Genomic DNA, 12,186 nt, shown 5'->3' with positions numbered 1-12,186 from the left:
TACGGTCAGGAAATGATAAGTGCTAAAAAGCAGCACTCACTCCTCATCACCAGTCATTACTTTAAATTGTTAATAACTTCTGTATACTTCTGATCCAAAAGTTGTTATCGACCAGTCATTTTCTTAATTAGATTATTTCCTATTTTATAAGCTAATTAAATATGTATGTTGCCGTTTAGGAAATTAAGTTGACACCTTTTTAAGTTATAGGGGATGAATCTAAAAAGTAAATAATAGTTGATAAATCAATAATTATATGTAACTAAAAGAAATCAAACAATTATTTTTCCAGTATTATATTTATTTTTCGAATTGTCGAGCGGTTTATCATAAACCGATCACTCGTATAGAATACGAATGAAATTTTTTAAGGTTAATGCTTTTACTAATTATGATTTATGATATTTTCAATTATCGTTAAAGTTAAGTCAGTTCAGTGAAAATTAAACAAATTTTTATTGTGACTGTAGACACAAAAATAAATAAATATATAAACATATAAATAATCACCTACTATAAACGCAATATGTTTACCAACTCCGTATATCTTTACATTGTGGCAGTCTAATTTTTACCTGATCTCTATCGATCGTTATAACTAAAATTAAAATTAAACATACAAATTAATTTTGTAATGTACACCAAGTTACGATAATACTCAGTATATTAATGTATAAAAATTATCTAAGTGAAACAAACCCCTCACTTATTTACAAACTGAATAAATAAATGGAAAATTATTTCCATTAAAACGTATTTAGAAATCTGCCACTCAGTATTTTTATGTTGAATAATATTTCCACCAGCTCCAAAAATAGGGTACATCGCAACTTTTTCCTTGCAACGATGAGCAATATGGTAACTCAATACTTGTGGGTAAACTGAGTCGAAACCCTCTGGATCCAATTTAATTCTTCAGCTATATTTCGTTAATAAAGTATATGGTTTATCCCCGTACTTTTTTAGAATATCTTTCAGAGGCAATGCTTTTGTATAATTTTTACTGGGACTATGAGAATTCCAAAAAAAATTAATTTTCCTAATTTTTCAGCATAAATATAATAGTGACTTTTAAATGTATTTCATTGATTTTCATTGACTTATTGTAACGTCGTGTCAACATATTATCTAATCTTACTACTGGATGTCTGAGGTTTTTTTTCAAACGTTGTATTTTTTTTTTCAATGATTAATGTATTGAAAATTTTGCTATAATTCTTTTGGAAATCATCATTTCTCAAATCACAAGTATTTTTATATATGGTGGCATGAGTTCTTCTAATTTTTTTATCGATCAATTCAGTAGGTTGTATTTTATTGTATGTACATAGATGTTTCTAATACCATTGAAGGATGAAATATTTGCGTTTTTCTTTTCATACTATTATAAATCATTCTATTTGTACTACTACCATTCCTATTAATATTACTAGTTCTACTTGCAAAAATATCGCTCATCCTATCATTATAACTATTACTTAAACGATAAATTTTTTTGTATTTATGTCACTGTGATTAATACTACTGATGGTATTCTTAAATGCCTCAGAAGAAAAAAACATTTTGTAGTTTGAATCAGTGTTATGTTATGATTCTTCATTGAACCATCTACGTGCAGTTTATCCAATGTGTCATCCAAAAATCCATGTTGTCCTGTATCCAACGTCCGCAAGTAGTTAGGCCAAACGATCTGACATAGGGCAGTAAGAGAGCATCATGGAATTTTAAATTTCTTGAACTACTTTTCATGATATATAAAATTTTAACTATATTTTATATCTGCTCTAAGATTTCTTTGAAATCGTGTCCTTTATAATGTATACATAGCCATTGTTTTATATCCGGTCACCACGCTTTATTAATTTCATTTAGATAAGTCCTTTATCATTTACAGTATTGGTTTACAGTCCAAGATGTCGGTGGTTGACCAAGCCAACCGATATTTCCCTTATCCGCGACCGTTTATTCGACCAAGCCAATAAATTGATAACAACTTATTTCACGGTTATCCTGCATATCTACAAGATGTTCTCCTTCCGTAGCCTTGGGGACGCACAGGACAGCTAGGCAGATCACAGAGAAAACTTAACAATAAACTTATGGTAAAAAGCAATACAATATATTTTTTTAATATATTAAAAAGCAATATGATATTATATATTATCAAGTTTTTGAGTAGTGACTCTATAAATTAAGCTTTAAATAAATGTAGATTCATGATACCATTCTTTTTTAATTATAATTAAATAGTATTCGTGATTTTTTGTGTTACTAACATCTCGATATACGATATTACATAGTTAAAAGAATATAAACATTAAGAAAATATTTGTCACTATACTTACCGTTTGTAAATAATACTAATTTCACTTAAACATTATGTTTACTGAAAACATAAAGCAATTTGAGCAATTCTGATTAATACCAAATTTGTATGTTATATTTTCTAAATGTTTATTTCATTAAGTTATGTTATAGTAAACTTATTAGATTAAGTAACAATATATTTTAAATATGCTTTAAACAATACCTTTATGCTATTTAAATATTTAAATTGTTAATAAAAATATACAGAGTAACAATATATGAATACAACTGCATTATTAACTAACAATTATAGTAAATGGCATTTGAATTTTTAATATAACTTAATTCGTTTATTAGATATAATCATTTAAAGTTTATTATCAATTATAACTATCAATAGATATACTTTTTGTATTATCAATTAGTGTATTTATAAACTCACAACAATGTACCTTACTATCATTGATAATAACAATGCTGTGTACCTGCTAATATCGATGTCATAAAAAATCAATTAGCTACCTGTATTTGTAATCTTGTGTATTATACCTGTATATTAACTCCAAAATTTGTAACTTTAAATGATTATATCTAATAAACGAATTAAGTTATATTAAAAATTCAAATGCCATTTACTATTAAATTAAAAACTCAAATATTTTATTAAATTAAAAGTATGTGTTACCATTTAAAAAAACAAAGTTGACCCCCTTACAAGGCATAAGGGATGAACTTAAAAAGTATTACATAGTTAAAAATTCAAGAATAATGTGTAACTAAAGATAATAAAGAAAAAAAATGTTTAAATTATTATTATTCTGTAAGTAATTGAGTGGGTTATAATAAAAAAATCGCCCTGTATATATTAGAATTGTTGAGAAATTTTAAATTGAATTCAATAGTCCTTTTACTGTGTGTTGTAGTATTACTTTAATTATGAAAAATTTAAAAGTTCTTTATTAAATTATATTTTGATGTCACAATCAAATATTTAATAATTATATATTTTTTATCTTCTGAAAATTTTGTGATATAAAAATTTCTATATTATAATTTTAAATAATTATTCTATGTTACCTAGAATATTTTCAGCCAATAATAATATATAAAATTTGTGATACTACGTTAGTACTTAATTTAATTATCTGGTTTGTTAAAATATCTACTTATTTCAACTTTTGATAATTCAGTAACAATAATTGTTAGTTAATAATGCAGTTGTATTCATATATTGTTACTGTTCAAAACTTAGAAACCACTTATATTTTATGATTTGTTTAAAGAAGTCAATTATGGAATCTCATAATATTTTCAGATCATTGTCAAGAAATATTTAATTTGTTTTAGAAAAAAGGTATTCGTTTTGTTTCAAACAATGATTAAAAAGATACATAATTTGTTTTGAGCCATAGTATTACACATTAATCGTTTTTTGTAAGCCACGGGACAAAATATTATGAATAATGATGATTATAATTTAAATGAATACATTTTTTTTGTCTTAACTTTAATGATAATAATTCATGACTATATTCGTGATAAAACTTTAAATGAATTTTATTATTCCATAAAATGTATAAGAAATAATAGTTAACATAAAATATTTTCTTTTCTATCTTTCTGATGGATTATAGTAAAATTAACTATTTATATAGTGTTTTATTTGTACATTTTTTACCGTAATAATGTCAAATATAATGATAATTATATTTTTTCGAACCACTCAATTTTAATAATATAAACATTCATTATATGATATTTTAAAATAAATACAATATTCATGAAAATATAAAACGTTTTTACAGTACCTATTAGAAAAATGATTATATCTAGTAAACGAACATTGTAAAGATTCTATTTTTTAGCGTACGAATTCGTTCATATAGAATAATAATTATTAAAAAAATATATGTAGTACAATATTGTTATAAAGGAAGGCTGGAGAAACGTAAGTTTATTTTGTCGAGCATCTTATATCATATTATATAACTTGATTTTTATTTAAAATAATTCTCTTAATGCACTTTTAGAACAATACGTTATTAATAAATTTATTTAATTTACAAGAATTTTTTTCATTGCTTGGTGATGTTTTGATTTGTTAAATATGATCATTTTTACCTTATTGTATGTATTAACATATAAATATTTATTGATCACTTTGATTTGCAGATATGTTTTCTTAAAATTGCATACCATAAAAATGTAATGTTAACAATATACAGAATGTGTGAAATTCCTGTGTAAACATCAAATCCGGAGATTAAATTTGATACACATGATTGAACAGCTTTAAAAATTGGAAGTGCGACGCAAAATAGGTATTTGTATTCAAACAAATGTAAACAAATGCCTTTACCTTTTTGTTTCTTGAGTTGAAAAATAAGATTTAGCTTTATATATTTTTACTGCTAATACATTTCCTTACTTTAGAATTATAATTAAAATCTGCCACATAATATGCGTTCGATTGTATAAAATATTCTAATAAAATAATGTATAGATTAATCAAAGCACGTTCCTTCAAATTAAAAAAAATTCCTTTACAAATTCGTACACAAACTTAACAATTACGAATTATATAATATACGAGTTAGAAAAAAATGTTTTTTTTTAACTTCAAAATAATAACTACTAAAAGCTATATTTTTAACATTCCGATAATGCTCTAATAAATATTTAATATAATTAAATTATTCACCACTTGTTTTAATTATTCTCTAATGGATTATTCATACACATACATTCATATATACAATTGAAATTTTTGTGTGAAAAAAATGTAAAATATTGCTAAAGTGACATAACATTTGAAAAATATTTTATATTATAATATATTAAACCATTAAATTTCGATAATGGTATCGAACTTTTCTTTCGATATTGATGTAGTATTCAAATATCGATATTTGTGACCAACACTACATATTATACAATAAATAATTAATATATAATAATTTAAACCATACCATACCATATCCATAACCTCTATATATTTCACTAAGCTTTAGAGAATTTAATTTTAAGGAAATGGACTCTCATTATTCAAGCATTTCAATATTTAATGCCATTTTAGGCATACCTACATGATTACAAGAAAAAGTTGTTCAAAATAACCGCACTGACTCTTACCAAAAATGATACTGGTAAAATACAATAGTATTTAAAAGAAAATATGTTCTGATAAACGGCGCAAGCCAATAGAATTTCAGGTATTTGTTTATTAAAAATAATGTAAAAAACAAGTTATAAAATATCATAGAATTATGTTTATTTTACATTAACTTTTGACCTAATTCAAAGCACATTATTTAAATATATAATTGTAAAACATTCAATGTATTATTATTATTTTCAAATAAATTTTTGATTGAAAAGTATTTTATGAAACACTACAACGGAATACTGATTAAAAATAGGATATAAAGTTATAATTTAGATAAACGTGCTGTGTATTTATTAATGCAGTCAAAACTTACACACCAAAAATTATGTGATAGTTATAATTTTATAAAAACTAAACTATCTCGCTTATTAAAAAAAAATATTGCAAACCAAGAGGAAAATTCGTAAATGTATAAAAACTGAAAATTCATATATTATTTCGATGGCGAATTTCCATCGAAATATAAAATGTATATAAAAATTGTTTTATAACAAATCAAACATCTCTTACAAAACCATTAAAAAGACATTTACTTGATCACGTAACATCAATGTAAATGTCGTACATAACGGTCGTGCACAATGACGTAGTTTTAAGCGTATTAATATTTTTACATTATACTTTATGTTTTTACAGCTTTAATAATTTTTCCTTGGAAAAGTGTATTTTTTAAAGTGAAATACTGTAGCTCAAGGGTACATACAGTGTGCACATGTTAGAAGAAAAATCATTGATCCAATTTGCATATACATTCGACTTTGTGATGTCAAACGACGGGGTTTCTATACTCGTTTCAGCTTTGAAACTGTCACAGAATTATGCAATTCGCTCGTTCGTGTATCTAATTTAACACCAAGAGAATCCACGGGAATTATGTAAAGTTTTTGGAACATTTACATGAAAAACGTTGTTTCTATTGCACAAGAGCCAACGCGGTTGTGGACTTGTACAGCCATTACTCGTACTTAGTTGACATGGTCCACCGTGGCTTGTTCTACAAGTTACAAGTGATAAATACAAAATACTTGCATTCAATTAGATTAAAGACGCGCGAAATCGGTGCAGATTTCCAATGGTCATAAATCACGTCGTCCGATGGAAGACGAATAACATAAAAACAACGGTGTCGAAAACACTGACGATTAATGATTGCCATACGATACTGTCTGTGTCGACGTTGAAAGACACAGTGCAACGTTTCGGTGAAATTGTAATGACCGGTTTTAATCAAATTCTTCATGATCGAATTTAAGGCTCAATAAAATTGATTAAAATTTTCATTTAGTTTATAATTTCTAGAACGCAGGCAATTTTGTTAAACGAGCTCTTGCCATTTTTCAAATCGATTACTTTTAAAAATAATATGACCTTTTTTAAAGACGCCTGTAAATATTATATCATCTGTCACACCAAACGAATATCGAAGTTCGTAATGCCATTTGATGTATTATTTTTAAATCATAATATGTCAACGTGTGTAAATGCAATACTTAATATCTCATACAATCTATTTGGACGAATTATTTACTTATACTAAAAAAGCGCTGATATTTAACTATGAATATTTTTATTCATTCATTGCTAACAAAATGTAATGGCCAAAAACATACAAAGCTTAATTATTACATTGAATGCCGCAAAGAACTAACTATAAAATTAAAAATAAATACATGTTTCGTACGTTTTACTTTTTTAATTACCGTTATAATTATATGAAATTATATTTTATAGTATTGCGATAAACATTAAATAATGGAACGGTATTAAACTACTTTGTTATACGAAAACAAATATTAAATAACGAAAAATTATTTAAATTGATGTTAAAATAATCAGCATAATAATTTGTAATAAATTAATATTGAAATATAAATTATTTAATTAACAATAGCAGCAACATATATTTGATTTAGACCATGTAACGTAGTAAAAAATGTAATATTTTAATTAAATTTGTCAACAAAGTAATCAGATACCTTTATGACATATTAAACATAAAATATTAAATTGAAAAATGATAAAAGTTTCCAACATTATTCATGATGTATGTTTAATATGATGATTAACAATTGTTTACTGGTTTCATCGTCTTTTAGGAAGCTTTTATTGTTTAGAGGTTTCTCATAAATATTTTTTTTTATTTAGTTTTTATTTTATCATATTATATTATGTGAATTTAACATAATATAATAAAATATAAGACAATTTTAAATTATATTTAATTATAAAATTGCAAAAATAAAGTACTACAATACGAATATTATACTTAAAATTTTTAAAAATAGTTTTATTTTTAAATTATTATTTTTTTTTTTTGAACAATTGAATTTTGTATTTTTAACGAGCTCTCTTTTTTCGTTATCTCAAAAAATTTATTAAGGAAATTCTTAATCAATAGTTAACTTTCTAAATGTTCCTTGCATATCTAATTCATTGGGTTTTTGTTGAATTACACGCTTTGATAAATCAGCTTGAGGTCTAGTCTTCCAAAATTCATCATCTTCTTTAAATTTTCTTATCAGTTCCTCTATGAAATATTTTTATATCACCATTCATATGATTTTAAAATGTTTTTTTCTTAATTTACCTTCTAGTTTTATAATAGACTCCTCCTCACCACCATATTCTTCGGGTAACACTTCTTTTGGTACATATTTATGAAGATCAGAATAACTTTCGTGTACCATTATCTATGACAGAATAATATAACATTATCCGTCGTATACATATTACATAAAGCATCTAACTTGCTATACGTACTCTTTTTTGAACTTTTGCTGGCAAGAATATTTTGAAAACAGTTACGAGTTGGGTTATAAATTTAGGTGGATTTACATAATGTAAACCTTTTATCCTTAATGGAGTGGCGTCCTGAAAGCAACATATTATTATGCAATTACCTAAGTAGCAAGAATTTTGTTTAAAATGTTTGTCATTTTTCCTATATTAGAAAATAATTCAACTTTTATAAAAAAAGATGAACTGTTTAACTCAGTAGTGTGATGGAGATACTGAATGAGTGCGTTTGCTGATTCAAAAATATTTAAGAAAATAGGGAATATGTGATTCTATTTACATTGACCATTAAATAAACTAAGAAATAGTAAAATTATAATATAAAATTGGGTATTGCTTAAAAACTCCTAGATTTTATTTTTTTATTAAGCTACCTGCTATACACATAATTTTTTTTTTAATAATTTTCTCTATTAATATTAATAGTTATTGTAATATTATATAATAAAAATTATGATATTATAATTTTATTGTAACTGTCTGTCAAAAATAATCTATGGGTTTAAATATGACTTCAAGATTTTTGTTTAAGTCACATTATTGGAAGGAGTAAATATTATCAAACATAATTATATTTAAGAATATATACTAGCTATACTATAGGGTAGCATGTTTGCCTTCAACAATCCAACCCAAACTCGTTTTTTCTATTTATTAAAAAATAAAGTGGGAAATATAGAAGAATATTAATAACTATAGTTGAAAAACTATTTGTCAAGCTGAACCACATTTGCTACTACAAACAACAGAAAAAACTTTTAATTCCTGTTAGGTCGACAACTGGAAAAACCACTCGACTCAACTATCTGAGTAATTCTAGAAATAATCAAAATGCCACTTAGATATTTTATTTCCCAAAGAACATCTCAAAAATTAATTTTTACTCTTAAATACTCCTTAAGTATTTAAGCGTGAAAAAGACCGAATAACGTAATATGCATAACCACATTTACATTTATAGTATAATTTTCGATCTATTAGATTAAATATTTTAAATAATTAATTACAGTTTTATATTCTAATAACTTTTAATAAATAAATTATTTTGGATTTTCAAACTTAAATAAAATACAAAAAATAATTTTTAAACAAAGTCAGCATTAGAGATTGAGTCATTTTAGCATTATAAAATATTAATTTAAACCAATATGTTTGAATACTTTGTGCTTACTTTAATGCTTCTCACTAGCATTGCGGTTAACGAAGGAGTAAAACTAAGTAAATATGATAGTCGGAAATGTTGACAATCTATTATAATTATCATACTGTAGATGGGTTCCCGTCGCATCAGGTAATCAATTGTTTTGAGACTTCCTTTAAACATTGCTTGAGGATCAAATTCCGAGTTGTTTTCTACTGTCCGAAATATTTGTATGCGATCTCCTTCAGGTGTTAATTTAGGCATAAGTGATATTTTTCTTTGGGTTAAAAAAACATTATTTTTTATTTAATAAAATATTAAAAATATTATTTTTGTAACTTTCTTTTCAGCACATACCCAATTCTCATTGCATTTTCAACCCATTTAGCATCGGTGGTCAAGTCATCAAATAACTCAGGTAGTTCTGCTCGTATGACAAAGTATGAATCAAGAAGATTTTTGGTCTTAAGCAGATTATTTTTGCAAGCAATATGAAAATGTTTCAACCAAACGCGGTCTGAAATAAAATAATATAATAATAAAAAACATTTGCAAAATAAATAAAAATTATTCAGTGTACATTGTTTTTTTATAATATTGACCATAGTGTTGATATTAAAATCTGATAAAATCTACAGTTAAATTTATAACCTTAGTTTATTATATAGTCAACATCTCTATTTCACTGTTTATTTTAATATAATATAAATAATTATGTAGTGTTAATTACTACACGATCATTTTTGAACTGAATTATTATTCAATAATTCTTATTATTTGAGTTTTAAAGATTCACATAATCCATTATTTACAGAAGAAAGTTGTGTAAGTATACTTAAGTATTATTATATAATTTAATATTTAAATTTCAAGAGAATTATTTGTGACAGCTTAACTGCTAACCTTAATTAACATATTGTATAGAATTAATCTTAAAATCTCTATTGTAATACACTCAAATAATAAAAGAAAGTAAATGACTGTCAATGTAATTCTAAAACTAACCTGTAACATTAGGTAAATGAGGTTGTTTTGATAACCAGTCGATAATTATATCGACGTCTTCTTCCATTTTTGATTCATTTTGATAAAAATTCAAAGTTTTTAAGTATTTCATTTGAGATTCTGTTGGTTTTTCGAGAATCATTTTGAATTATTTTATTTACTATACAAAAAAGAAATGTACAAGTATAAATATAAGAATGATTTATGAAAAATATTTTTATTTTTCAATTAAAGAATAGATCATTGCTTCTCAACACGGAGTGTTCACCTTAAGAGCGTCAACTGTTGTTTCAAGTTACTTTTATTAACATTTGATTGAACTTCTTTACAAACGGGTTATAACTACTTAAAACAATGAAGTTTCACTATTTTATTATTTTATATTTACATTTAAAACTACATGCATTTCACGGCCAACATGGTTCTTGATGAATACAGAAAAAACTATGCTACAATAATTTTTATTTAGTTCCAGTTTTCATGTGAACTACCTTAAGATCTAAATGATAGAAACTCAAGTAAATTTAAACGGAAGCGTTAGTGCACTTAAAACTATGACAAACTTAAAAAATTTAAAAATCCAGTTTGATTTGTAGATAAACCAGACAGTTATGAAGTTTACAAAAAATACTTGTTTTGTACACTAAACCAACTAGATTTAATTTTTCGACTATATCTATTTGTAAAAAGCCAACGGCTTATAATTCAATTATAACAGATGACCGAATAGCTACGGTAAAATATTAATAATTATTATAATATTAATCTTATTTTTGATACACATATTTATTATAAAGCTACAGTACGTGATTGATACATGCTTTTGCTGTTATTCTCTTAGTGATTTTGAGCACATAAATGGGTAAATTTTTAAAAAGCTACAAGCAATCAGAGGTAATATAGATGGTAATTCCTGAACATGGTGTTTTTCACATTATATTTATTCGGAAAAAGATAATTGCTTATGTAAGCGAATGAAAAACGAATAGAATGGCAAAATGAATTTATATAAAAGATGGACTCGACCGCATTATATTCCCCTTTAATACAAAAAGGTACTGTGGTTATTTATGTCGTTATCGCTAAGTCGACCGTTCGATCTTGAGCTCTCATATTGTCCGTCGTTTCGACACGTTCACTGTGTAAAAACGAAAAATGGATCGTTGACAGTTCTAAGTAGGTCGAAAAAAAAAGTACTCTAAGGACAAGAATAAATATACTGCGTGTAAAGTAAAAAAGAATTACAGAAAATGTGAAGTTTTAAGTTAAGCATATTGTTGTTTTTGTGCGGTCAACATAGTTGGATATTATAAGGTTTTTTTGTAAAGAAAAATAAAATAAATATTAACAAAACACGGGAGAAGTCTTGCAAGTGCTTCAATAACTTCACAGGTAACAAAAAAAAAAAACACTTTAAAAAAAAAAGCGTTACGAATTTGTAATAATTTAATTCGCACCAAAAGTGTATAACTCGTTAAAAGTTTATTTTCATTTGCATTTTTAGTTATTGCTATTTAGATGTTTTTTTCATTTCAAAAAAGTAATTCTTGTTAGTTGCATAAAGTTACGATAACACTATAAAAACAGTTGGTAGGGGAACACTGGGAATGACACGCACTTAAGAGAAAACATATTGTAATCTGTCATTTATTCGTACAATATCGTATCCGAAATGTAATTAGTTACTTCCTGACAATCATCTGTGAAACGAAGTAGGTAATGCTACTCAATCTTTTTTAATTTATAACCGTGAATAACTGTTTTAAATAGA

At 25.2% G+C, this 12,186-nt stretch overlaps 1 protein-coding gene across 1 annotated transcript; it reads right to left on the bottom strand.

Moving 5' to 3' along the window:
• Positions 1-7,769: 7,769 nt before the first annotated feature.
• On the bottom strand, positions 7,770-10,719 carry LOC126910495 (clavesin-2-like). The gene is made up of 6 exons (XM_050693119.1): positions 10,416-10,719; positions 9,768-9,927; positions 9,441-9,687; positions 8,234-8,344; positions 8,061-8,163; positions 7,770-8,000 (listed from the first exon to the last, which is right to left on the bottom strand). Exons 1-6 carry the CDS (start codon positions 10,555-10,557, stop codon positions 7,861-7,863), a joined length of 903 nt encoding a protein of 300 aa, XP_050549076.1. The 5' UTR covers positions 10,558-10,719; the 3' UTR covers positions 7,770-7,860.
• Between the last annotated feature and the right edge of the window lie 1,467 nt (positions 10,720-12,186).

This window comes from Daktulosphaira vitifoliae, unplaced genomic scaffold, assembly GCF_025091365.1.
Source record: "Daktulosphaira vitifoliae isolate Bord-2020 unplaced genomic scaffold, ASM2509136v1 Scaffold_1, whole genome shotgun sequence".
Taxonomy (NCBI): Eukaryota; Metazoa; Arthropoda; class Insecta; order Hemiptera; family Phylloxeridae; genus Daktulosphaira; species Daktulosphaira vitifoliae.
The sequence above is the reverse complement of the archived record's forward strand: the minus strand, read 5'-3'. Positions and strand labels throughout refer to the sequence as shown.